This window comes from Emydura macquarii, unplaced genomic scaffold (genome assembly GCF_026122565.2).
Source record: "Emydura macquarii macquarii isolate MOO-44397 ecotype Brisbane River unplaced genomic scaffold, CSIRO-AGI_Emac_v2 contig_295, whole genome shotgun sequence".
Classification (NCBI taxonomy): Eukaryota; Metazoa; Chordata; order Testudines; family Chelidae; genus Emydura; species Emydura macquarii.
The window spans coordinates 11,962,838-11,990,165 of NW_027130432.1; the positions used below are offsets into that span (position 1 = coordinate 11,962,838).

Here is a 27,328-nt window from a genome sequence, read left to right on the forward strand (position 1 = left end):
CGCTGCGTTGACGGCTCCGGAGCGCGGCGCGGCCCAGCCAGGCCCGGCGTTGCCCGCTTCCAAGATGGCGGCGGTGGCGGTGGGGAGCCTTCGGAGGGCGGGCTGGGGTCTGCTGCGCTGCCGGCCGGGTGAGGGCGGAGGACAGCGCGGGGTCCGCCTGGCGGAGGTGGGGTGGGGGGACACCGAGGGGGTGTCCAGCTGGCTCCGGGCCTGGTGTATGGGGGAGGCCGGGACAGGAACCCGGGGTTACCCGGCTAGCGCCGGGCCGCGTTCCCAGCGGCCAGTAGGTCCGTGTGTGTCCCTACCGGCTGGGTCAGGCGGCCGCTGGGCTGGCAGTGGGGGGTTGGGCTGGGTGGGGGTGACGGTGGGGAGTGTGGGCCGGGTGCCAGCGGGGTGACGGTGTGGAGCACCATTTACAGACACACCTGGCTGGCACTGGAGCCCTGGTGGCGTGTTGCCAGCTCCGCGGTTATGGCCATGTAAAAGTTTTCCGTTTAACAGGACTGATGTTTATTTACTGGGCACCAGGATGGCCCTTGACGCTGCAAGTGGAAGAGAAATTGCAGACGAAATCACACGCCTGCCATGACAAAGATTAGGGCTGTGTCTGTGGAGAGGTGTAGTGGCCTAACTGCGGGTCTCATCTGTGCTTGTGACTGCCATGCTGACACTACAGCTCTTATGCGTTGTGTGCACTTCGTGCTGGCATTAGTGTTAGGCTGCAAGATTCTCTCAGCTTTAGTCTAACCATGATATGTGCGCGCTGGTGTGTCATTGGGACATAGTACACGGTAAGCGCTTGATATGGTGAAGAGTACCAGCAGGTCACATGCTTTAGGGAAGAGAAATTCGTGTCTCCAATCATACATTGAAGCCAGAATTATTGCAAGTTTTGGGTTAACTGGAGCCAAGTGGCTCAGACAGTGGTGATTAAGTGGTATGAACAGTGAGGGAGCCCTGTTTAACTGTAACTTCCGTACAATTGTCTGCCAGTTCGAGACATAACAAGTAGTACAGTGTGAAACTGCGGAGGGGCAGGCAGGATAACTGCTGATAAGAGCCTGTTATGGAAGAGGAAGTGCCTGGATGAAGGATATTGAAGGGAGGATTCTGCTATTAAAACTTCTTGGCTCTTAAATCTCCTTTAAGGTTATCAGATCAGCACATTAATCCCTCACCCCTTGCCAAAAAAGGGACCAAATGGTTAAAATTGTCCCACATTGTGTATTTTCACCTAAGGAAGAGCTTTGAAGATGTCTGAACTGTGCTGCCATTGGGCTTGTCTAGGCACTTAGTTTGCAGCAAGATGGGTTGTAAACCTACCCCGCATTGCCTGCTGTGTAGGAAGTGTCCATGCAGACCCTGCTAACACACACTAACAGTTACTTAGTGTGCTTTAATTTACTCCCATTTCAAAATGACATAGATCAGAGCACACTAAGGAACTGTTAATGCATGTCAACAAGATCCATAGGCACAGCTAGTGCACGGCTGGCTAATGCGTGGTAGATTTACAGCCCAGCTTGCCGCGAACTAAATGTGTTGACAAGCCCTATGGCACTGGTTCTTTCTAAGTCAAAGATGGTCACCTCAAGCTGTCATTAAAATCTGCAAATGGGGCAGGAGAGGCATAAAATAATGTTTATATATCAGATTGAGTGTGGGCAGCTGTCAATGTGTTAACCCATCAACTTGCTAGGAAAAACCAAAACCCCATTCTGACCAAGACAAATTGAATAGCTACCCAGAGGAAAAGCTTTAAATAACTATACTTAACTATCTTGGTATCGAGGCTGAAAATGAAAACTAGTCTCCTTAATAACTTGCCTTGTCCAGTTCTTCTCCAAGCATATACATAATAAGCCATGTGCATTCTTTTCACAGCGCAATTTGGGGCATGACTATGATCAGACCCAGGAAGGAATTAGTGAAGTAGCAGGCCCACTCATTCATTTTCTCTGTCACTGGGTGACATTTACCAGGAAACTGAATTAGGAAGCCTGTTTTGGCAGCATTTGGTTAGTTTGTCTGTCATAAGGACTGCCCAGTCCAGTTCTTTATTGTAAACTCACTGACTACTTCCTTTTCCTTACTGGTTTCAGCATGGAAAGAAAGAGGAGGCAAGATATGTGGTGGTGGCTTCCAGTCAGTGTTTGCTTGGTTTCCACAGTGCACGGTTGTAAAATCCTCTACTGTTTGGAGTAGGATCACAACCTGCAGGATTGTTTTTTCCTACCACAAAACATCGTCCCTTTATTTTAATTACACAAATATTAGCTGCAGGTGGATGGACATTTTTCTGGAGGAAGAAACTAGTTCCCTCAATCCCTATTTCCTTTCTCATTCACCCCAGGCTGACTCTCATGGTTTCCATTTCAGTGGTCAGATGCCCATTGTACCCAGCCCAGCATGCCTTCCATGCCTCAACTCTGCTGAGGAGAGTCTCGGATGAGCAGAAACAGGAGCCGCCGCCATCTTCCTCCCAGCAACATTTTGAATCACACCTGCCAGGTGACCAGCCTGATAAGGAGCCCCAGTGCTCACGCCACAGGTAATCTACATAGCCAGTGTCAGGACTGTCTTGCTGATAAAGGAATTGGAGATAGATTTTGCCAAATTTAGAACACACTCAAAAATCATGAATGCCAGATTTAATATTTCAGAAGTTGGCATTCAGTTTTGCTCTGACAAAATGCAAGTTCTCCTGGCCATTAGAGAGGCAGGATAGGAATTGCCTCCAAGCAGGAATTTCTCTTGTGTGCATGTAGATTTTGGTAAACTTGGCAGTTATGGTTTTCCTTATATACTATATACAAGGCCTGTGACAAAACGATTTACAGCTACACACTGGAGCAGTATTCAAGACTGAACAGTTACTAGGTAACCATCTAGGTCCAGCCCTCCCATTTTTTCTTGCCCCTCCATGAACCGTGATTAATTTAAGGATCATTTTTTTCCAGAGACAGGAAGGTTTTTTGGAGGGAGGGAGGTTATAGTAAAAGAACAGAACCATAAAGCAAACCAATGTGTACCTGAATCAAGAGAGCACTTGCCTGTGGTGACAGAAGAATAGGATGTAGAGTCCAGGTTTTTGATATTTGATAGTAGAATTGCCTCACTTTATTGACATCTTCTTGTAGTTATACTGATCAGGGTGGTGAGGAATCTGAGGATTATGAGAGTGAAGATCAGCTGCAGCAGCGAATCTTGACAGCAGCGCTGGAGTTTGTGCCCACTCATGGCTGGACAGCAGATGCCATTGCAGAGGGAGCCAAGGTATGTGGCAGGAGAGACCGAGAGCATGTAAGAAACTAGAGAGAAATGCAGTTCAAAGAAACACGGAGCCAAACTCTCCCCTTACACTTAAGCAACCTTAGGGGAATCAGTGGGATTGTGCAGGTGTATAAAACAAGGCAGAACTGACCTACTACTTAAACACTGACTAGATGATAATGTCAAAGGTAGACAAAGACACAGTGTAGGGCAGCAGAGGCACAGAAGGGTCTGGGGAGAGAGATTGATGCAGGAAGAGCTTTATAAAGTAACTTCATTCTATTTTGAATTCATGTGATATCTTGTACCAAACCAGCACTCTCTGCTTGGTGCTTGTTTAGCAGCTAGTGACCTACTCAGTCTTTCTCCCTTCCTTCCCACAGTCACTGGGTCTCTCTGTTGCTGCAGCAGGGATGTTTCACAATGACGGCAGTGAGCTGATACTGCATTTTGTGTCTCAGTGCAACTCTGAGCTCTCCGATCTGCTGAAGGAACAGCAAAAATTGGTGCAGCTGGGCCAGGCAGAGTGAGTATCATGTATTGTAGTTACTAACTATACTTGGAAACATGTCTTCCTAAGTGCACAGGCACCAAGGGGTAAAACAGAAGCACTATCCCTTGACACAAATGCGTCAGAAGAAAATTTACTCATGTACAGATGAACCTATCCATGCAGACGTGCTTGTATAGGTGAGCCAGAGTTAAGAGACGGGAAGGATGCACCTCATCTGTTAAATTTGGATGGAGATTAAAACTTTAAAAATTAAATTTCAAAGTTGAATTTTTAGCAGATAGATGTATTGTTTTTCCTCTTCCAGGAAGAAGGAGACAGACCAGTTCCTGAGAGATGCTTTGGAAGCCAGACTGAGGATGCTGATTCCATACATTGAGAAATGGCCCCAAGTACAAAATGATGTTCTTGAAGCCCTAAGACTCACTAGAATATGTGTTCTTTAATCTGTCTGTCAGGCCACTCCAAAGCTGTGAATGAAATCCACATTAGACAGTTCCTTCAAGACAGAGGGATATCCTTGGAGGGTGATGGCTGGCAACAAAGATTGAGAGCGTCTTTCCTTGCACTCCCAAAATGCCAAACATCTCATGATACAACCTTTTTATTCAGGAACTCCGAGAGGAATTCAGTGTCTGTGCTGGATTGCTTCTGCAGTCAAATTGTAAATCAGGTTCCTTGCAGCATTGGTCCTGGGGTCTGTTGCATTCTGTTCATCTGATGCTTAGAAATGATGAAGTGGTGCTTATTTCACTATATTGCATCTCCAGTGTGCTAATGATCAAAAACACTAAGGTAGCTTGATGAGCTTGTTAGAACTTGATGTTGCCTTGCTCAAAATCCAAGCTTAATTCTTGGATTTAGCCTCTTCCCTCCTCAGGCCAGAAGGAGATGAGGAGGTGTATGCACGTGAGGTGCTCAATTCCAGTGGGGGTGGATATAGTTTCAGGAGCTGCCAGCTGATCTAGAAGCATCTTTGCTGGATTGCAGAGCTGCATCCAGTTCTCCCAACAGAGAGCAAGGGAAGATAGCGTTACTATATTAGTTAAATAATTGTGTTGTGAAGAAAGATGGAGGTCTCCCACAGGAGGATGGGAATTTTACATTCTTGCAAGAAAGAGAGGCTCTAATAGGATTCATAATGGCCCTGCTACTCAGGGAGAAGCCACATGGAAGAGACCAATGACAGCTGGATGGGACTGGGAATGTCTCCTGCTGGAGGTGGAAACAGAACAATAGCAATGTGGAAAAAGTATCAAAGCATGCAAAAGATTGTGTGTTCGTTGGTTTGTTTCAGTGCTGTGTGCTTCTCTCCACTTGTCTCTCTCTTCCCTTCTCAGGCTCTAAGCATTCTGCTACTTCCACATAACATCCCTGCCAGCCTAACCCTCCTCACTAGCATGGTGGATGATATGTGGCACTATGCAGGAGACCAGTCTACTGATGTAAGTCTTGGTGTCATGCAAACAGACTAGTTGTACTTTTTAGCACTGCATAGCAACGTGAAGAATTTAAATGTGCATCACCATCATGTCTGTTTCAGAGCAAAGCTATTATTCTTGTTTTAGAATTGAGTAAGGACAAAGTGTTCAGCAATATTTAAGTTCCCATTTTCAACAGTGACTTAGGAGCCTAACTTCCATTGAAAGTCTGGGGACTTAGGCACCTGGGGGATTTTCAAAAGCTTGTCTCTAGGTGCCTAAATATCTTTACAGTCTGGCTGTTAGGCCTATTGACTTTCCATGAAACTTAGACTCTTATGTCACTGTTGAAAATGAAACATTGTCTCTTAAGTAACTTACCTGCTTTTGAAAATTGTACCCCGTTTCTTTATAACTGGCTGTAATTAGGCAGGATTAAAAGGTCCTACTCTCTTAGACTTTGCTGTAGCAATGTTGGGGTTTTTTTTAAAGACCCAAACAAAATTTGTGATTTTATGTGAATGTAACTCAGTGACAGAAAAGTTGATCTAAACGTTCACCAGCTTAAATGTTTCTGTTCAAGCTACTGTCTCCACCATTGACAAGAGCATGTGCAGATTCTCCTCAAAACCCTTCAAAGCAGATACCTAAAAATACCAGTAGCTTATTAAAGCCTTCATCATGTTTCTGGCAGGAAATAAAAGCAAAGTAAATTATAAATTTAATTAAAGCAATTAATAAATTATTTTAATTCATGTAAACATAGGTGGAATGAGGAAAGCTAAATGAGCCATTTTAACAAACTACTTTAATAAACTTCACTTATATGAGTATAAAGTAGCTACTGCAGTGGAGAATAAATAAGATGACAGAAAAATTAAAGAAATAAACCAGAAAGCAGCTGAAAGGAGGTGATCACACCAGGAAATCAAAGTCCCTTATGGAGTCATTGATGGCATTTCAAAGGCTGTGCCTAAACAGAGCGGTTTCTAAAAGTCTCCCTGCCACCTTAGAGAATGTGAAAGAGAGGTTTCTTCAATTTCAATCTCTTCATCAATACTCCTGAGGGAGTCACCAAGTTGTCTGTGGGGAGCTGTGAAGCTGATCCCATTCCCCATTTCCCTGTGAAGGGGTTAGCTCAGTCACTTGTAGTAGGGCCTTCATCAACACACATGGAACTCTCCATCACATACCTTTGCACAGGGGATTCCTGTGGTGCGTCCTTTGAAGCAGCAGGGGGACAAGGGCAAGGAATGGGATGCATCTGAGACATATTGGTTTGCAAGTGGCTATGTGTGGGGTAATGGTTTGCAAGCTTCTGGTGTAGCTAGGACATTCTCTCCAACCAATATTTTGTCAATTTTAACTTTGATTTTAATTTGTTTGCAACTAGAGCCCAAGGTTTTTTTTCTTTTAATTGCGAATGGAGCAGCCAACACAGCTACCTCGGCTGCAAATTGGGGTTTTTAATCACAGCAGCAAACAAAGTTGAAAAGCAAGAGTTCCTTTAAAAATTTGCTTGACATGGGAATTATTCAAGTGGGATTGGACACACTGGAGAGTTTCAGGGTTGTACCCTTGTACTGGTATAGCCTGTTGTTGTAACGCATCATACAGCATTGTTAGCAGTAATGTAATGACTCAGCATGTGGTATCAGTATTGGGGTGATAGGATTCAGGAAAGGTGTACAGCAATATGAGATGTTATATTCTGTTCTCTCTGGGCATCTGTTTAGTACTCTTTATACATGTTTGAATCCTTGGCAGTTCACAGCTGGGGATTGGTTCAGAATATAGGATTTATTATAGTGCATCAGACCATTGGTCTTCAAGTCCAGTATCATAGCTTCACATTAGCTGATACAAATGCCTTAAGGAAAGGTGAACTCTTCCACAATGCACCTGACTGACTGGGCAGCACAGAATAGGGTGAGGGTGATTTCTTTCCTGACCCCTGCAGCAACCTCTGAAGCAGGCAGTGGTGATAGTAACTTTTGCTCAGCTAATTTTCTACATGCTGCTTTTTCTCCATCTCTTGTTCTACACCAGATGGTCTTTAATTGAGATATCAGCTTGGTGCCAGGAGAGCAACTACAATGTCAGACATATGGGGTGGTGGGCTACTGCATAAGCACAATTTATACATTTTAAAATAATGAATGAATGATAGTTTTAGGCCCAGAGCCACAAAGGTATTTAGGCTTCTAACTTCCATTTAAACTAATGGAAATAGGAGCCTAAATACCCTGGTAGATCTGGACCTTACTGTCTTGTCTGCTGAGCTGGCTTTTCACCCTGGGTCAATGACTACCCAGCTGGTAACTGGAGAGATTACCTCTATTCTACATTTCCCCTTCCCGGGTCAGCTTATGAGATCTGCATTTTATGGGACAGCAGTTAACCTGGGGTGTCCTGATTCGTGTCCTTGCAGATTAATTGGTACACTCGTCGGGCAGTGCTAGCTGGCATCTACAACACCACTGAGTTGGTGATGATGCAGGACTCGTCTCCTGACTTTGAAGAGACTTGGCGCTTCCTGGAAAACAGAGTAGCTGATGCCATGAAGATGGGTCACACAGCCAAACAGGTAATACTATATCGGTAGTGTATGGAACACAGGACGTGTCTATGCTGCATTCATGGTGTTTAGTGCAGCTCGAGCAGACATACCCAAGCTATCTGTAATCTAGCTAGTTTGGGTACTGGAGCACAGAAGCTGCAGGCTAGCTGCTTGAGCAATTACCCACACAGGCTTGTACAGCTACTGCTGCCTCAGCCTCACTTGCCCAAGCTAGCTAGATTAAAGCTATTTCGAGTGTGCTACTCAAACTGCAGTCACACCCCATGATTTCAATGTAGACATACCATAGCTTTACTTAGTGATGTGTGTGCAGATGTGCATTAACTCTGACCCATGTCCAACAAGCACCTGTACACAGACCAGCCATTACCCACATACAGAAAATACATTGACAGGTGATCCATGGGCACTGTTAGTACAATGTCAATAAATGCATATAAATCACAGACATAGTGAATTACATGTGTATGCCTCTCCATATATCCAACAAAATAATTACATTGAGTCACTGTGTTTGATGGCCCACTTAAATAACTGGCCCACTTAAATAACATTACTGGGAGATTTCCAGGTGAGTTTCTCCTCTGCTTTTGAGCTACTTCTGTATTATGGTGTTAGTAGGTTATAGTGGCTTCTCAACCTTTTTTTCATTTGTGGACTCCTAAAAGATTTCAAATGGGGGTGCAGACCCCTGTGGAAATCTTAGACATAGTCTGCAGACTCCCAAGGCTCTGCGGACCACAGGTTGAAAACCACTGGTATATTAGTCTGTGCGTGTCATCACTTGGCTTATGTACTGGTTGTCCAGGTGGGCTCCATTGCTCTCAACTCTGAACCTGTGTTTGGATGTCATCTTTCTGCATCACTGGGTGTTTACAAACACCTCCATCAGAGTAACACATGCTTCCAATGAGCTACGTGTGTAAACATCTCTTAATTTGAGCCTGCCCAAGTGCAAAATCAGCAGAAAGCAACAGTTTGTGTTCTCCTTGTATTACCTAGGTACAGTCAACAGGAGAAGCACTCATCCAGGGCCTAATGGGAGCTGCAGTTACTGTAAGTAGTGTTGAAAGCAGAGCATCTAAAGAGAGGTTGTCTCTATCCCTCCCAGACTTCATGTTGGTTTCTTCTTCATCCCAAGTTTAGAACCCAGCTGGGAAAGTGTGTCATGAGCAACTTGTCAGATGTGCAGGTATTTCAAGATGATGGTGACTCGAAGCTCCATCATCTTGAAATTGTTTTTTTAGGGAGGAAGAGTTTAAATGGTCTGCTGTTTTCCCTATGAAAGAACTCACAATACAGTGCAAAAAAAAAAGTGAGGATTGAGCGGGAGAAGAGAGGTCGAATAAAGAATTTCAGTCTTTTTCCCGTGTAATGTCTTTCCTGGTCAGTGACTGAATTAGGGACCTTAAGGAAAACCCAGGAGCTGCCTGTAATATGGTTAAACAGTAGATGGTGCACTTCCCTCTGAGTCAGTCCTGAGCCACTGCTCCAGTTTTATGGTATGAGATACTGTGCTACTGAAGAGGTCTGTGCTCAGGTGAGATGTAAAACCAAGTTCCTGACCACTTATGGTGGCTAAATATCCCAGGGTGCATTTATTGTGAGAGTCAGGGTGCTTGTACCAGCGTCCTGGCCAAAATGGTAGTTGGAGGATTATGTTCTGGCTATTTAAATTGCTTCTACAATTTCATTTGGAGTATCCTCTTCTTCTGTCACTAAAAAGCAGCTTTTTATTGGTAGCATCTCTCTGATATATGAAATGATTCCTCTTTGCCTATTTATAATTGATAAAGTGCTTTGAGTTCCTTTGGGTGCTAAATAAATAGACTATATTATACCATTATTTTAGCAAGCAAAGCCTGTCAGCACTGTGTTCTATACTGAATTTCTCTTTGACTAAAACACAGATCACACGTAGAAACAAAACTACCTTCCCACTAACAGAAATATGTTTGTCTTCATGTTTAAGACTGGAGCATTAATTGGGAACAGTTTTTACTGCATGTTGCAGTTCTTAAGGATTAATCCCACCCACCTAGACTGGTTACCTGTCAATTAGAATAGCTCCTTCACCTCAGGACTATTAGTGTTTTTCCCTACCATTTGTTGAAAGGACTCAAGGATCCTCTGCCACAAGAAATATGCATGCTATATTCAAGTTACTGACACCACACTGCAAATATTATTGTAGATTAACTCTGTTTGCACCAGGTGTCAATGCATAGCCCATTGTTGAAGATTTAGTGTATCTGGGCATCTTTTTACCATCAGTTACACTACTCACAAAGTGGGAGAGATTAAAGGAGCTGAAAGGGGTCATTTAAGAGGAAAAGGACAAAATTCAACTGAGTAGTTCAAAAGCAGCACATGTTAACAATGGGGGAGTCCAAGTCCAGGTGCTGAGATTATTCCTCCCAAGTCCAAGACTGGAGTGACTACAGATGGGCAACTAAGACCCTGGAGAGTTAGGAAAAGGGGATTGTATTGTTTTCCAAGGACCCCTCTCTGGCCAATTCAGGAAGTGATGTTGATTGTGCTGTAGAGGAAGCCATATGTAGCCCTCCTTGGCTGAAAAGAAGGCTGACACCATTGCAAGAGAGGAGAGAATGGATGTTATTCCAGAGAACAGCTGTGTTAGATTGCTGTGGTGGTGAACATGCAATACTGGGAGTTTTCTGTAATCCTAGTCTTCTTGATATCTGCCTAGTCCCTAGAGGCAGATTCCCAACCATGTGGAAGGAACAACTAGACATAGCCACACTGAACATCCATCTACAACTGGTATTAATTACTGTCTTTTCCGTTTGTTCCATTCTCTTGGTGTGCAACAGATAAAGAATATGGCAGGACTGAACCAGCGGCGGTGAAGATGGAGAGAGGGAGCTGAGATTCTGTACCCTGTCCTTTTGTGCCTGTAAGAAGAGTGAAGGCAGAATCCCAGTGGGCATGTGAACATGGAACTACAACAACAGTGAACTTCCCTAGCACTGTTAAAATTTCCCCCTCTGCAGAAGCCTGTTTAGCAGTATGGCACAAGCAGCTGTATTTGCAAATCATTTAAGAGTGGGCTTCCAGTTTGTGCTCCCTATTTGTCTTAGACTTTTCTAGCATCCCTGGTACAGCAAAAACACCAATAAGTGCACTATTGTGTGACAATTGTGACTAATGGTTGATTGATGTGAGTAAACCCTGGGTGCATGGGTATCTTTCACTCATACTGCCCCTATCCCAGTCCTCTATAACATACACCATGGATGCCTTGAACTCCTAGTGTATGTGTTTTCAAATCACTGATGGAAATAACACTTTCAGGAAGTGACCTCACAGCAGGGCCTGATAACGTTATTATTAGATGGTGCTCTGTCAAAGGCCCTCCTTGGGTTATCCTTTCACTGGTTTTACCTCTGTGAACTCATTCCTGGATTTGTTTCATATGGGAGTGATGCTATCAAAGGTAGTAATGATAATTGGTTCAGAGGCTGGACACACGCACAACCCACCCTGTGTGGGAGTACCCGCTAGTGACTGTTGCTGTAATGCCAGCTTCTGAATGTAGTGTGATCCACCCTGCTACTGGGCCCTGGGCAGACTGGTTTGTAAATTAGTTAGAAACGAATCTGCAAAGAATTAAAAAAAGTATTTAAAGTGGGTTTCTGTGTGTTACTCTACCACTCCTTCAGGGAACCTGCTTTCAGTGCTTCCCTCTGGGCCAGCTCCCCTGCTCCAGCAGCGCAGAGTGCCACAATACGAGTGCTGGTACCAGCTAGGCGGGAAGCGGGGAAGGGGTGGAGTTTGTGCAGCACCTAGCACATGACATAAGCGGGCAGGAGCCGACTTGGGCAGGGGGCCTCATGCATCCTCCTTCGGGTCAGGCCGTGCTAGAGTAGTGTTGCCTGTCCTGCCCCTGCTGTGGGAGCAGGGGCCTCCGACTCCGGACCCCTGCCCGGCTGTAGCTGCCAAAGTGCCAATTGCGGAGCGGAGCGTGTCTGGCTCGCGCGGGTCCTCCGGGGCCGCCAGGGGGCAGCAGCGGGCAGGCGGCGCGCGGCCCGGATAAGAGAGGAGGTCGGGTCACACTCACGTCACTGGTGCTCGCCCGCCAACCGTGCGCGCCATGCCGTACGCCAACCAGCCCACGGTGCGCATCACCGAGCTCACCGACGAGAACGTCAAGTTCATCATCGAGAACACGGACCTGGCGTGAGCGGGCCGGGGCGCGCGGGGGGGTGCGCGGCGCGGGAGCAGCAGCAGCAGCCGCAGCCAGGCCTTGGGGCGATTCTCCCTCTTGCGGGGATCCCGAGCCCCACAGCTGCGAGGGGCCTGGGCCGCATCCCTCCCTCACCTTGCTGTGTCCCCGCAGCCACCGCACCGCACCGCACCGCACCTCGGGCTCCCCAGCCCCCCTCGCGGAGCTTTGCCCTGTCCAGGCCAGGCCTTGATTTCCTGGCAAACCCACCCCAGCTCTACCGTGCCCGGGATCCTCCCGAACGCTGTGCCCCGCTTGGGGGGAGAAGGAGACTCCAGGGCTGGGGCACAGACCTGCCCAAGGGGGCCCTGGGGCAGGGGAGCCTGCCCTGTGAATGCTCCTCGGGAGGGGGAAAGAAACAGGAGAAAGGCCCCCCAAAGTGGGGGTGCTCCGGGCCCCGGGATTCCCCCCCTGCAGCTCCATATCCTGGGCCCCCTCCCTTAGTTTTGGCCTTTAGCTTTATGTGCTTTGTCTGGGGGAAGAGCGAGAAATTCCTCCCCACAAACAAGCCCTGCCCGCCAGCTATCTGTGCCCTGGCTCTCAAGGGTCACACACAAGGGTGTTTCATCCCTTTAGGGGTTGTGTGATCCTTGGCTATGTCTGTTTAGGGCTCTGTGCACTCCTCATTTTTGCCACTGTGGAGTGTGCCCCAGAATTGCACTCCACAATCTATTTTCCTTTTTAAAAAAAACAAAACCAAAAACCCATCATCTTTCTAGCTCTTGTTTGTGGAGAACCCCTTTGAAACAAATGTGAACCAAGCCATTGCTGTCTGCCTGACTCTGCAGACAGCCTTATATCATACCTCTGAGAGGTGTGAGCTCCCCCATTTATTTCAGTGGAGCTGATAACCTACAGTGCAGAATTGGGGGTCAGCATTGTTTACCATTTTGCAGCTGCTTGTTTTAGCAGAAACAGTCGGCTACGGTGCTTATCCCACAAACCCACACTGCCTCCCAAGGTGCCAAAAACCCCAGCTGTCCCTACCTGGCTGCCAAAGTCTCTAGCATTCCCGCCTCCCCTCCCCCCGACAAAAAAACCCCAAACCCAACCTATGATGTATTTTTAATACAAAAGTCTGTGGTATGGTGAAGACATAGGGAAAAGGTAAAATAAATAGCATCTACAAGTAGGAGCTAGGATACAGATTATGTTTTTATATTTAATTTATTACTTTCCATTACTCTAAATTAAACTAATCTTCAGCCTACCACACTAGAGTCCCACTCAGTCCAGGGACTTTACTGCAGAATTTAGGTCCAACAAGGGGCCTTGACTGTGTTACAGTGTACATGTTAGTCCACAGAGTTCTGACCTCTAAGAATTTTAGAGATAAATCATGAACATATCCCACTTTTCCAGTGGTGCCTCTCTCCTCTGCAGGAACAGTCAGTCGTGTTAGCCTAGGGGTGGCTTGTAATGGGGACACTGAGTATGACTGAACCTCTTATCATGAGTGGTTAGAACAGGGATTACAGATTTAAGGGTTTATAGAGTGCCAGCTATTAACGAAGGGCAGTAGCATTAGGAGCAGGGTGTTGAAAGCTGCATAGAGCTCCATTGGGTTTACTCTATCAATAAAGCCCTGCTGTGGGACAAGTGAATTTAGCTGTGGAGGAATAGGGAATAAAGAGGATCCAGGAGCAGGTATTATTAGTCCTGGTAGGCTGTACTTTGGCCATGTCTGTTTGGAGACAACTTTGTAGTTTAAGCCTGGTCTATGCATAAAAGTTAAGTTGATATAGCCCACACCCCTACTCAGTGTAGCTACACTAACCTAACTCCTAGTGTAGATTCACTATGTCAACGAATGCTTCCATCCATGTGGCTACCATTGTTCAGAGAAGTGGCATAGCTGTGCCAGGATTGCCTCCAGAGTGTAGACGTACCCTCAGATACCATGATGGTGGATGTGGTAGCAGACTAGAGAGAAAGACACTGTGAATGTCCCTGTGCTCGAACAGAGCTCTCCTTTGTATATAGTTCATGTTAGCTGAGCTCAGGGTAACGCCTCATGTCTGTCTCTCTCACATGGAATTAAAAGTGCATTTAAAAGTTCATTGCATGTGTTTATCAGTGCCTGAATGTTGGTTCTCTCCTCTCTTACAGGGTAGCCAATTCCATCCGAAGAGTGTTTATAGCCGAAGTTCCCATAATAGGTATTTTCCCCTCATTTAGTCTCCTGCTGTCTGTCGTGAAGAATATCCCTGAGGGGTACATCTGAACTGCAGTTAGGAGGGGGATTCCCAGCTGAGGTGGACAGACATGTGCTAGGTCTGCTTGAGCAAGCGTGCAAAAAATAGCCCCGGGGACACAGCAGCACAAGGGCTAGCCAGCTGGGTGCAGTCCCACCCGCCCCCTTGGGTATGGCCTTGGACAGCTGGCTTGTGCTGCCATGGCCATGCTGATTTTTATCATGGTAGCTCAATCAGCTAGCAAATGTACCTCAACCTGATCTGAGAATCACCCTCCAAACTGCTGTGTAGACATATCCTTAGACTCAGTCTGCTACCAAGTTCGCTGTCCCTTCAGTTCCCAGCCACTCTCACTTGCCCTTCTTATCATGCGCACGGATTGCTAATGTGCGTAGGCCTCTCATGTTTAGTTCATTATTTTTAGTTGGTTTAGTAGATGGGAGCTAAGACCATCTGAACTTTTCAGCTTCTCTGAAACTGCATATCATGGGGGTACATGCACCATGAACTCAGTGGCTTTCTATCTCAAAGAGCTTTGATTACTTGTTTCTGTTTTGTTTAAAGCCATAGACTGGGTCCAGATAGATGCCAATTCCTCTGTGCTTCATGATGAGTTCATTGCACACAGATTGGGTGAGTAACCAACATCTTAATGAAAGGAGGAAAATCATCCTGGCCCCCAAAGTATGTCTAGAATGTACGGTAGGGAACAATCCTGAAATGATAGGGCTGACGGGACCTCAGTAGATCATCTTGTTCAGCCCCTTGCACAGAGGCAGGACTAAGTAAACCTAGACTGTCCTTCACAAAAGTTTGTCAGCTCGTTCTTAAAAGCCTCCAATGTAAAGGATTCCACAACGTCCCTTGGTAACTTGTTCCAGTCCTTTGTTAGCCTTAGAGTTAGAAAGCTTTTTCTAATATTTAACCTAAATCTCCCTTGCTGCAAACTAGGCTGATTCCTTTTTATCCTACCCTTGGTAGTTACGGAGAACAGTTGATCATCTTAACAGTCCTTAACATATTTGAAGACATGTCCCTCCCTTAGCCTTCTGTTGACTAATCGTGCCCAGTCCTTTCAACCTTTCCTCATGGGTCAGGTTTTCTAAACCTTTTTTCCCATTGTTGTTGCTCTCCTCCTCCTCAAATTTGTCCACAACTTTCTTAAAGTTTGGAGCCCAAAACTGGTTACTGGCCTCAGCTGGTGTACTCACCAGTGCTGAGCAGAGCGGAGCAATTACTCCCATGTCTTACATACAATACTCTGTTAATACACCCCAGTGTGACATTTGCCTTTTTCACAGCAGCCCCAAACTGTTGTCTCATTCATTTATGATCTACTATCACCCCCACATCCTTTTCAGTAATACTCTTGCCTAGCTGGTTAGTCCGCCTTTTGTATTTGTGCATTTGATTTTACTCCTGAATGCAGAGCATGACACTTGTCTATGTTGAATTTCATCATGTTGATTTCTGCCCAGTTCTCCAATTTGAGGATCATTCTGAATTCTAATCCTGTCTTCCAAAGTACTTGCAATGAGCATGTTGCCATCCACCTGTTTTACAAACATGCTTTCTGCTCCATCATCAGTTGTTATTGACTAGTACTGGACTCAGGAATACCCCTGTGGGATTCTCCCTTGATAGGTCCTCCCAGTTTGACATTGAGCCATGGATAACTACTCTGAGTACAGTCTTTCAACCATTTGCACATCCTCCTTATAGTAATTTCAGCGACTGTATTTCACAATCTTGCACTGGCCCACAAGATGTGGGGAAATTGACCCTTCTGTCTCTAACTGCTGATGGGACCTTTTGTGATGGTGAGATGCCAGGAGTTTTGCCCCTTTCTAATGGTCCCACCTGGAGGGGTCAGAAATCCCTTGGTATCACTTAGATGTCTTTCATGGTGTTTTCTGCCCTCTCCCTAACTATCATCTCTTCTTAGGTCTGATCCCACTCACCAGCGATGACATTGTGGATAAGCTGCAGTACTCTAGGGTGAGTCAAGAGATACGCCAAGCTCTCATTGAGAAGGCTGTGGTGGGGGAGAATGGCCTGATCTGATGGGTTGCTACACCTTCTCATTGGCAGAGCTTTGGTTAAGTGGTCCTGCCCTGTTTCTTACCCCCTCTCTCTAGGATTGTACATGTGATGAGTTCTGTCCAGAGTGTTCTGTGGAGTTTACCCTTGATGTCCGGTGTAATGAAGACCAGACTCGTCACGTGACATCCCGTGATCTCATCTCCAACAACCCCCGGGTTATACCGGTCAGTTTAAGATCAAATCAGTCAGTAAGGTCTCTTCCCTACCTTTCTGCTAAGCAGAAAGACCCAGGCTCCTGTCTGATAGCAATGACATCCGTACATTCTATACAGCCTATCTCAAGCTCGTACCAGGCTTTAATGTATTCGGTCTATCTTCCCTTCCATATTCCAAGCACACGCACAGATCATCCATTGCCAAGTTCTTCCTGGACAGCCTCAGCGTTCCGTCAGGTAGACTGAATGTTCTCAATCACGACGGCTGTGGCGCTCTTTGGAAGGGCTCTCGCAAAACCTTTTCAAGGCTGGCAGGAATTCTGTTGCCTGCAAGTGTGATTGTTGACCCTCAGCAGTGCTAGGTAGCAGCAGTATCTCAGATTAGGCTTGTCAGGCCTAATTCCCCCAGAGGAATGGATTCAAAAGGATTTGGTGGGGGAGTCTTGAAAATACCACTAAATCAGGGATACCTAGCCGTAGGCCATTAGCCTTAAGACTGCCCCTAGTTTTCACAAAGTGGAGCAGATTGCAGATATTTTCTTTTAAAAATACTGTGCCGAATCTTTCTCTGAGCAGCCATGCCACTTTAATTATGATGGGGCGCTGATTGCTGGGATCGGTTGTTTTCAGGCTAAACCTCCATATTAAAGTTAGAGCAACTTTGTGCAGTGTTATGGAACCACGTGGGTCACATTTGGACAACAGGCTGAACAAGTTCAGTCTATCTGGAAAGGAAAAGACTTGTAGGCTGGCACTTTCTTACTATAAAATCACTGGCCTAGGTGTGGCTGTCCAGAACTGAGCCACTAAAATTCAGTAGAGTGGCCTGTATTTGTAATCCTAGAAGTGTCAGGCTGAAAGGGGCCAAGAGAAGTCATCGAATCCATCCCCCTGAGCTGAGGCAGGACCAAGTAAAGCTAGAACATCCTTGACAGGTGTTTGTGCAGCTGGTTCTAAAAATCCTCCAGGGACAGGGATTTCACAGCCTCCTTTGAAAGCCTATTCGAGGGTTTAACTATCCATATAGTTAGAAAGTTTTTCCTAATATCTAACCTAAATCTCCCTTGCTGCAGATTAAGCCCATTATTTCTTGGCCTGCCTTCAATAATTCACTACAGACTAAGTCTTTTAGCAGTGAAGGGGTCGGGACTACAGTGACTTCTTCTGTATCTTGTTCTTTGCAGGTGACATCCCGGAGCAGAGACAATGACCCAAATGACTATGTGGAGCAGGATGGTAAGTGAGTCACTATACAGAAGAGCTGCAGAGAGAAACAGATTTTCCTCTTGGGCTCTTTGAACCATGCCCCAAATTACTAGTTACTTAACCCCGGGACGGTTGCAGTTGTCGCACTGACAGCCAGAGTTGGCAGTATGGAAATGCCAGTGTTCATGGGTTTAGCTTTTTGTTCCAGTAAACAGACATGAACCCTGCATTTACTGCTACTTTGGAGTTACTGCATGTTGCGAGGGTTTGCTTGCGAGGTAAAGGAGATCATCTGTCTCACTGTTATAACTGGGTGTTACAGGGAAGATGCAAAAACAACTTCTTCCTGTGTGTTGTGGACTAAGAGCCAAATGATAGCCCCATCCATATGTACAGCTCCCATTTTTCCCATTGGTGGAGTAGCGTGGTTGCTTTCAGGACATGAATAAGCCCTTCCAAGATGGTAAATGAGCCCTGGTTTCTAAGAAGATTTCCCTATGCACTAATAGTTCCCCACTCGTCACTCCAGTGCAAGCATACTACCACGTGCTGATTTCTCCTGTGCAGACACTTTCCCACCCCTGACTCAATGTCTGTGCTTTTCTCAGACATCCTCATTGTCAAGTTACGGAAAGGCCAGGAGCTGAGATTACGAGCCTATGCCAAGAAAGGGTTTGGCAAGGAGCATGCGAAGTGGAACCCCACAGCAGGAGTGGCCTTTGAGTATGACCCAGACAACGCATTGAGGCACACAGTCTACCCCAAGCCGGAGGAATGGTATGTTCTGGTTTGAGAACAGCACTGGGACTGACTTACTAACGTTTGCTTGAGTGGCACGTGTGATCACAAGCAAGAGAAAATATTCAGTACAAGTGACTACATTAATGTAACACTGTGGCTGAGAAATTAAAACCACAAGTCATGAGATTACTTAGTTAGAATTCCCATAACATCTGTATTGTTCCTTTAATAAAAGTGTCCATCTTGCTGGTTAAAGCTACATTAAGCTTGAGATATTCATGTGATATTTGGCATGGAGTAATTCAGTGGCGTACCGAGGGGAGGAGGAGAAGGGGGGTCAGGAGGAGGGGGTGCTGGTCGGGGGAGGTAGTGCTGGCCAGGCCCTCCTCGAAGGAGCCGCTCCCCCACGGACATCCCTGGGAGCCTTGCCAACCCGGCCCCTCTGCCCCCGGGCTGGACGCAACAAGGGAGCTGCAGGGACCCCAGCTGTGTAGGGGCCACCAGGCAGCCTGGGGACATTGACCCTGTCATTCCCACTCCCCACCACACCCACCCCACCCACAGCGGGGGGCTGAGACTCTCTCCCCCACCCCCCTTGGGGCACTGCTGCCACAGCTGCAGATGAGGGGGCACAAATACAAGCATTGGCCCCTGGGCACCAGAGACACCACTGGAGCAATTCTTAGTTTGACAGCCTTAGTGTCTCCCTTTCTAAACGTCCTTAGTCAAACACATGTTCACTACACACGATTTAATTTCCTTTCACGTCATTTCCGATAGCTATTCAAGTTCTAGCCTCAGAGGTAATTTGTAGGAGTTTGGTAAGCAACTAAAAAAAGGGGTTTGGAATGAAAATGCCATCTCCCCCTTTGGCAGAGCATCTCCCATGCAATGTTACAATCTGTGTGTGTGTGTGTTTGGATACAATAGTGAATCCCAGTTATTTTCTTGGAGCTACCCATGGTGCAGTTTGGCCAGTGGGCACCCGTTGTCTCTTCTAACACCGTGTGCTGACACAATTGCTGCTGTCTCCATTTTTCTATCCACACACACACACAGGCTACGTGCCTACTGCAGGTGAGGGGAGACCATTGGAACCATCCAAGGCTCAGCTGAGTGCCAGGGGAGCAGAGAAGAGACACTTGGGCTGGCAGGCGACTGTCTGCAGTCCTGAACTTGTGATCTGCTCCTACAGATGGGCAGGGAAGATTGGGTGGCTTTTAACGAGACAGTTGTCAGGTCACTTGCAAACGTGGTAGCTTGTTTGCAGTGTGTGAGTGTAGCAGGCAGTAGGTGGAGTAGGGTCCTTTCTCCATCCTCTTTGATTTTCTCCTGTATCAAACCCGGAACTAGCCTGGCACCCCCTTCTCCAAGGGCAGGCCTGTCCCTCAGGTTGGACAATGTGTATATCTTTAGCTAAGTTCAAGCATAGCGTCAGTGTTATGTCAGGTGCTGGCTTATGTCTATTGGCAGACTGTATCCTGCTTTGGCCGTGGAGATGGACTTCATCTAGTTGGACTCTTCCATCTCTATGATCTTAAATACACTAACTCCATTCTCCTGCCCCAGTTCATTCAACTGCTGAATGTTGGCTACGCCTGTACGCATTCATGAGACCAAATGCTGCTGCCCAAGATGGGAAGGAGCTGGTGGGGAGAAGGGTTCCTGTCCCAACCTTAATTGTTGCATTTGATTCTAGGCCAAAGAGCGAATACTCTGAAATTGATGAGGATGAGGCCCAAGCTCCCTATGACCCCAATGGAAAGCCAGAGAGGTAAGATCTGCTGCAACACTAGGGGCAGGAGGGCATTTCCAAATGTACCTCAGCACATTGGCTGGGCCTTTGGTGGAGGGGCTCATGGACTTTGCAGAACGATTTACCAAACTCAGGAGCTGGTGTTTGGGGAGTAGGTTGGGGCTTGTTAGTGGAATAGGGTAACAGCAGCAGGCAGGACTGCCTGACTTTTCCTGCCAGGAGATCATGGCCTATAAGTGATCAGAGAATGAGATCCATGAAGGGGACAATCCAGGACTCAGTGAGCCCCTCATCTCAGAGAAGATTCCTCCTTTCATGCTGCAGCTGGGTGTTACCATGTTGCTTTGGGGCTTGTGCCAAATTACTGCATTGTCTCCAGTAGGGGGCAAACCAGCAGCGGTTTGTTGAGGGCTCTCATCTCCTGGGGGTGGGGAAGGAGGCGGCGGCAGAGGAGTGGCCATAAGCAGGTCTCAGGTAGAACAATAAACACAGTAGTACTACATATAGGAACACAAGTATCAGGTAACAAAGTAAACACAATAGTCCTGCACGAGGCCTACCTGCCCACAGAGAGGCTCCTATGTCTAGTAGTCTGTGGCTGCATGCTGGTCCTCAGCTGAGCTGTCCTTTAGAGAGCTAGCATTAGAGATCTGCCCTCGTTCCAGCTTCCTCTCAGCTGAGCTGGCTTTCCTTTTAACTGCTACCTCCATGCCTGACTGCTCCTCCAGATGAAGCTGGGCAGGGCAGATTAAGGCCACAGAAGCTCATTAACCCTTCCCAAGACAGGGTGGGGTTTGTATAACCCATCACAGTGTAGAATGAGGCTTCTTTTGAGGCAGCAGGGGGGACGGATGGCCAAAAATGAATATGGAGACCCTGATGTCATCAAAGGTTTGCTGAGAGGTTGTGTGAGTGGTACAGAGATGTCTCTCTAATGTTCAAATTGAGACATTTGTTCATCTTTCACTGGCTTATGTTACACAGAAGGCAGGGATCAGTTCTTGCTCATCAGCAATGACAGAGCGAGAAGTACTAGGGCTAAGCAAGTGTGGAGAAAAGGTACGTTATATATTAGGGAACTTTGTGTAACTAAGAGCAATGGAACAAGCCTCTGGAGGAATAGGTTCTGGAATCGCCAGCAGTGGAGATACTCCAGGCTAGACTAGACGCACTGATTAGGGTTGGTTTAGGCTAATTAATCCTGTCATGATGCAGGAGAATGGACTAGGTGACTCACTTAGTCACGTGATCCTCCCAGGCCTGCGGATTCGGTGACATACTGGCACCCCCGTTTCCAGTGCTGAAATTACTGTTAATTACTTGCACTGCAGTAGCAGCCAAAGCCGCCACTGCCCCAGTCAGATCCGAGCTCATTGTGCTAGGTGCTGTGGGATGGGATGCATGGTGATTGTGAGCAGATGCAGAAATTCCTAGAGAAAGCTCTCTGACTGAGTGACATGCAGTAGCCTGTTAACTTACAAGCCGTCATTTTGGATCTATGGCTGCTGTTGTAAAGGACCAGTTCAGCTCATGGCAGGTGGGGGAAAGGAGGGGCTAACAAGACTCAGGAGCTGAGAATGAGATCTCCCTGCAGTCAAATACAATAGGGTGGAAACACACAGCAGAGAGAAATCTCCTGTTCTTTGCCTTCCTGTGTAAGGACCTTATATAACCTTCCTCCAATCACCTCAGGTTTTATTACAATGTGGAGTCCTGTGGCTCGCTGCGGCCGGAGACCATCGTTCTGTCTGCGCTCTCCGGACTGAAGAAGAAACTGAGTGACCTCCAGACCCAGCTAAGTCACGAGATCCAAAGCGATGTCCTGACTATAAACTGAGTCCTGTGCCTTTCCCAGAGAGTCTCCGAGGGTGACCCAAGTCACATGGACATGCCACACTGTTAATGACATCACCTGCTTTTTTCCTGGGGCCAGGCTAATCCTAGCCAAGTGAACATGGAGCCCTGCACCTTGTGGGCTGAACCTGCAGTCTTCTCAGCACTTTCAGGTCTCTCTGGGGTGTATTGGCATGGCTTCCCTGCCATCCCCTCCCAAACCCCCCCATCACCCTTTAAAGCAGATGTGGGAGGATTTCCAGCATAGCACAGTGCCACTCCCAGCTGTCCACAAGGAGACCCGTGTGTGGTATGTTTTTATTGTAATGGGGAAGGAGGGTGAATCTCTGTAAATGATCCTAGCTTTTGCCGGTTGTCCCTGGATAGGGATTTGGAAGCATGTATCTCAGTTAAACAACTGTATCTTGTTTGTTACCATGTCAAATAAAGCCTTTTTCCAATGTTCAGTTGGCCCTGAAAGCTTGTCTGAGGCGGCGGCAGGAGAGGTCACATCCTTCAGTTCTCTCCAACAGGCATTCACTTCATGAGGTCTGCTTTGGTGGGATTGCTGCTCGCTGTTGCTTTTTGACATTATCTCCTAAGGAAACCAGCCCCCAAATGTTTGAAGCTGGGCTGGTGAGCTGAGATGCTCCAGAAGGCAGAGCTCCAGGAGAGACCATATGTGCCCAGATGGCTAAGATGTATTTAGAGTCCTCTAGAGCATGCGGTATGTACTTCGTATTAGGGGAGGGGGTAGCTGGGTGTCTGTCACTAATACCCCCTCTGATTCAGTCAGGTTCAAATCCGTACAGTCCCTGCTGTTCTGCAGAGCTTAGGAGTCCAGCATGTATCAGACTGTCACCACAGTTGCAATGGCTGGCATTTCCAGAAACTCCCAGCCTCCCCCACCCCTGTAACCCAGAAGGAATGTAAAGTTGAGCTTCTGAATAAATGGCATTTGCTTTCTGTGGACAGCCTTAGGGGAGACTGAGATCTTAATTACTCTAGTATCGGAGGAGGGGGGATCCCCAGTGTAGCAGCCATGATACATGGAGATGAAAACAGGCATAGAGATAGACTTGCTCTGCTTACACAAGAAATATGTGGTGCAGAGCTCAGAGTAGAACCCAGGGGTTTTGACAACTCTGCCTCCATCTCCAGGACTGCAGTCTCTGATGTAGGAAATCTAGCTTCTAGTCCTATGAAAAGAAGAGGTGGCAGGGTTGCCCAGTGCAATGTGGCGGGGGGTGCTCTGGTCACAGCCTGTAGGATTCAGAGCTTACACTGCTCTTGAAAATCCATCTAGTGCCTTAACGATGTTGCGATTCTGCCCCTTTCCTTGCTTTCTGTGAACAGCCCTGGCCCAGCCCGCCCGCTTCTTTACAGGCTGTTCCAAGCCATTGTTTGATGAAGTTGGACGGAGGGCTTTAGAAAGCAGAGAGTTGTATCATGTCCCCAAGAGAAGAAAATGTGACCACACAAGGAAATAGTTGAACAAAAGAAAGCGTAAAATGGGCAGAACAAAATGAGCGAGTAATGGCCATTAGGACCCATTTGGGGAGTAGTTCACACAGACATTATAAAACCGTGTTTAATAAAAGTTGATCTTCACTTCACATTACTAACCCCACTTTAGGAGCTTTTGAAAGTCACGCCCTAATGAGTTTAGGAACACAAGTACTAGTGCCTTTCAGCGGGACTTGTACTCCTGAGTCCCTTGGACTTGTGAAAATTACACACTCACACACACTCCGTAGAGGGCATGGCTTCACTGGCTGTGGAACAGCATTCAGCCTGGGCGAGGAGTCAGTCTGGGGAGGAGTTTAGGATAGTCTGAATCACTGTAAGTGAGGACTAGAGGAATAAAAAACCAGGGAAGTCCTTTTTCCTTTTCCTTTAGCCTTTCAATGCAGCTCACTCAATCTGGAAAAGACTGCCTACAGGTGATCTCCCTCCCCCACCATCTCTCTCTAAGGCTGCATGGAGGCTCACTTGAAATGGTCTGTGTAATGGCCCCTTTACACACTGCAGCTTAATTCAGGATTGTAGCGTTTCAGGTGTTAGGAAACCTGTCCTGATAATCAGTACATTTGTCTTTGCTGCACCATTGTGCCTGTGTTTACCTCCTTGCACCCTCTAATGGGTTAGTGGATAAACAGACACCAACAGGGAGAGTGAGTAAAGGTTGTTTATTGATTGAGCAGTTCCTTTAAAAAACACATTTTTGGCAATAACTGCTATGTCTCCTCTTTGCCTGGCTTACCCCATCTGGGCATAAATTCCTGAGGCAGCCTAGTTTCTGCTAGCTCCTGCTAGAGCGGTCACCCATCTTAGCAGCTCCACACTTTCCCTCTCCATGCCTCCAAACCTCAAGGCTGGTCCTGTCATCCTGGGAGAGCTCAGCACTTGGGCTGTAGCTGTGCAAACACTTTTTGAAGATGACAGTGCCTCTCTGCAGTGATGTTTTAAAGGCAGTGGGCCAGTTCCTCAGTTCGGTGTGCGTCCATTGAAACGACACTGATGGAGAGCAACTGAGGACTTGGTCAGCTCCTGCAGCCTGAACAAAAGCATTTTACCCTAGTGCTAATAGCCAGAGTGCCCAGATTGGTGTTTAGGCTAGGAAATGATAGCAGGTTACACCTCATGTGTGAGGAAGTACATACATTAAGCTCATCTGATCCAATGTACCACAGAGTATGTGGCCTAGACTTGAACCTGGCTGGTTCCTGTTACTCCAGACAAATGTCTCAGGGAAAGGGCACTGAATTCAGCGGTGCTTGGAACAGTGTGCCAGGACTTTCCCAACCCAGCTGTTTGAAAGGGCTTCATCTTCTTACACATCATCTACACACAGAACCAGAAAATATTATTTACAGGTGATAGCCCACAGCTTCTCCCTAGCCCCAAGAGACAGTACCTTAAGCTTTAAAAACAAACGAACAAACCCAACCGAGGAAACACCGAAGTTGGTACTGCAATAAAAAGATAGCCCTTCTGAAAGGTATTCAATAAATAGCAGAATTAGAAAATCAATTGCTTTGATTGGATTTCAGCATATTAAAACCAGCTTCCATGTGCCAGAGGGTTCACTAATTATTTTCACTGGCACCAAGTGGGGAAGGCGGAACTACACGGAAGATTGAAATCAGCCTGGGGATGTACACCAGCTCTCTGCCAGCATTAATTAGCTCCTTGAGACCAGGGGTAGTCTGGGGGGAATGAAAGATGGGTTCCCACCATCAGCTGTAAGCACAGTGTCCCTTACAAGGAGGAAGCAGGAAAGAGGTCATGTGACCAACTGATTGTCTCTGGCTAGCCTCCTGTCAATGGGATTTTAGCTTGGCTGCAGGAGAGACAGCCCCAGAGGAAACCAGACCCTCTGGCCAACCCGGGGAGGTAAAAGAAAGGGAACTTCTCAGCACGGATGCATCCCAGCAAGGCTGGCTCTACCAAACAGGTAGATTGGGCAGGTTGCTACTGTAGCTTAGAGCAGCAAAATATTTAGTAGCTGTGCATTAAAGGTGCGGCCCTGAGGCTGGGAGAGGAGTAACCTTTCCAGTTGGCTAAGGGCATCAAAGCTCCGCCAGCCAGTGCTAAAATGAGGCAGCACTCCATATACCCCATCTCCTGAGATCAAACTGCCGTGCTTTGGCTATCTCAAGAGAAGGGATTGGTTTGGAAGAGGAATCCATGCTGCAGCCCCTTAGCTGTTAGAAACTGAACCGAGGACGCATGGATAATCGAGCAAAACACCGCTCAGCCAGTCTCCAGCCCAACGAGACCACCACCCTCCGAGAACTGGGGGAGTTTGTGCTGAAGTCCCAGTTCGGAAAGAGAACCAGTTTCTCCTGAGAGGTCAGAAAATTCCACTGTGTGTGTTTTAGTATCTTCAAGAAGTGCAAAATTAGCTTAGACGTGCGAGTCCCCATTCCTCCTGCTCCAAGGGAAAGCTCTACTGGATTCAGGAGGGAGCATCCATTCTCAGCCTAGGCAACGGATGGCACTCTTAGGGGCACCTCTGGCCCGAAAGGAACAGGCCAGATTGGCAGCAGACTCTCCCAAATGTTCACGTCGGTTGCACCACTTGGAGTAACACTTCATTGTTCCCACCTGCTGCCAACAATAAGCTCAACCCCTCGGCCTCTTGAGAAAACTCAGTCCTTCCGCTTTGAGCTTTGCTGAGGGAATCCTGGGGAATTTCCCTTCCCAGCAGAGATGGTGGGGTCTCTACTCCGACAGTGGCTGGGTTTCCCTCATGATGCCACCCTAAGGGAAAAAAAAAGATCCACCCACCCAAGAATTAAAAATCTCTGGTGTCTCATCTTCCCAATGTCTCTTCAATGGCTAAGAAACTTGCATTTGTGTGAGAAGGAAAAATCTCTTAATATATAATATGTATAAGCAATATATATTTAAAATCATTTAACAACACAGAGCTAGTCGTCTTCTTCCATATCCTTAGCTCCTCATGCTCAGTCTGGTAGAACGGCATGGCAGGGCTAGAGTTCCAGACCACCCGGGGCCATCTCCTGGGTCTCCAGCCTTTTTCCCAGCACAGAGGACCCATCTGCATCTATGCAAGTCTCACACTCGTCCTCTGCAGGCAGGAGCTTGGAAAACGTCTCCAAAAGAGAGGGAAGAGTACCCAGAACTTCAGCACCCTCAGGAAAGGATGGGTGGGGGGCTGGAAAACAAATGTCTCCTGCAGTTAACACCCTTTTCCCCCAACATAGCCTGCTCCTGGGCGGGGTCTCTCCACTCACAGCCTGGTCACTGAGAAGCAGATTTGGACTCTTTGCTGTCGCTCTTGCTGCTTTTTGCAGGCTTTGGCTTCAGTAAAATGAACCTGTTCAGCAGGTCTGTGTCCGAGCTGGCCTGGGCCCCGGCATACACTTCGCCTGCAGACAAAGCAGAATTTTGTACTATTTTGTGGCTTCTTAGCTCTGGATGGTGACACTCAATCGTGTCCTTCAGTGCCTCCTGCTGGCAGTACTGGGGAGTGCCTACACAGCCAGCACCCATCTCTACAGCTCCTCCTGCTGGAGGTGCCGGGACTGGAGCAGCAAGAAGCTCCTGCACAACCTCCCACTGGGAGACTCTGGGGTGTGAGTGACAATCAGGGTTGTTGTGAGGGACAACCAGGTCTGGGAGGACGCACAGAACTGGGATGGGAAACACAGAAAGTTTTCTCGAGCAATATACAGAGCCTGTGGGTTAGTAAAATAGCATCTTCAGTAGAGGCGGTGAGAGAGGCTTTGGGCTGGAATGCAGCGATCCCACAGCGCACAGGAGAAGGGATGGGCCAAG

At 47.2% G+C, this 27,328-nt stretch overlaps 3 protein-coding genes and 1 long non-coding RNA gene across 6 annotated transcripts in view; 2 read left to right on the forward strand and 2 right to left on the reverse strand.

The window, feature by feature from the left end:
- The first annotated feature begins 11 nt into the window (after positions 1–11).
- On the forward strand, positions 12–11,639 carry COQ9 (coenzyme Q9). 2 transcript variants are annotated; one of them, XM_067552308.1, is made up of 9 exons: positions 12–128; positions 2,380–2,551; positions 3,141–3,276; positions 3,657–3,799; positions 4,092–4,176; positions 5,125–5,229; positions 7,637–7,792; positions 8,789–8,842; positions 10,621–11,639. In XM_067552308.1, the coding sequence occupies exons 1-9, from the start codon at positions 65–67 to the stop codon at positions 10,654–10,656; spliced, it is 951 nt and encodes a 316-aa protein (XP_067408409.1). In that variant the 5' UTR covers positions 12–64; the 3' UTR covers positions 10,657–11,639. The 2 variants fall into 2 exon arrangements, with proteins under 2 accessions (XP_067408409.1, XP_067408416.1); XM_067552315.1 differs by lacking the exon at positions 8,789–8,842.
- Positions 11,640–11,879: 240 nt separating this feature from the next.
- POLR2C (RNA polymerase II subunit C) lies at positions 11,880–22,488 on the forward strand. The gene is made up of 9 exons (XM_067552349.1): positions 11,880–11,986; positions 14,142–14,191; positions 14,792–14,860; positions 16,173–16,225; positions 16,366–16,494; positions 17,670–17,721; positions 18,300–18,468; positions 20,132–20,206; positions 21,881–22,488. The coding sequence occupies exons 1-9, from the start codon at positions 11,901–11,903 to the stop codon at positions 22,023–22,025; spliced, it is 828 nt and encodes a 275-aa protein (XP_067408450.1). The 5' UTR covers positions 11,880–11,900; the 3' UTR covers positions 22,026–22,488.
- On the reverse strand, positions 16,609–20,844 carry LOC137155900 (uncharacterized). Its single transcript, XR_010920618.1, has 2 exons — positions 20,749–20,844; positions 16,609–16,812 (listed from the first exon to the last, which is right to left on the reverse strand). It is a non-coding gene; the product is annotated as an uncharacterized lncRNA (long non-coding RNA).
- A 1,694-nt stretch (positions 22,489–24,182) lies between the features above and the next one.
- Positions 24,183–27,328, reverse strand: part of DOK4 (docking protein 4) — a 40,955-nt gene continuing 37,809 nt past the window's right edge. For both annotated transcript variants that reach the window (XM_067552299.1, XM_067552290.1), the window contains exon 9: positions 24,183–26,919. In XM_067552299.1, the coding sequence (XP_067408400.1) occupies positions 26,792–26,919 (128 nt within the window). In that variant the 3' untranslated portion in view covers positions 24,183–26,791. The remainder of the gene's footprint in view (positions 26,920–27,328) is intronic.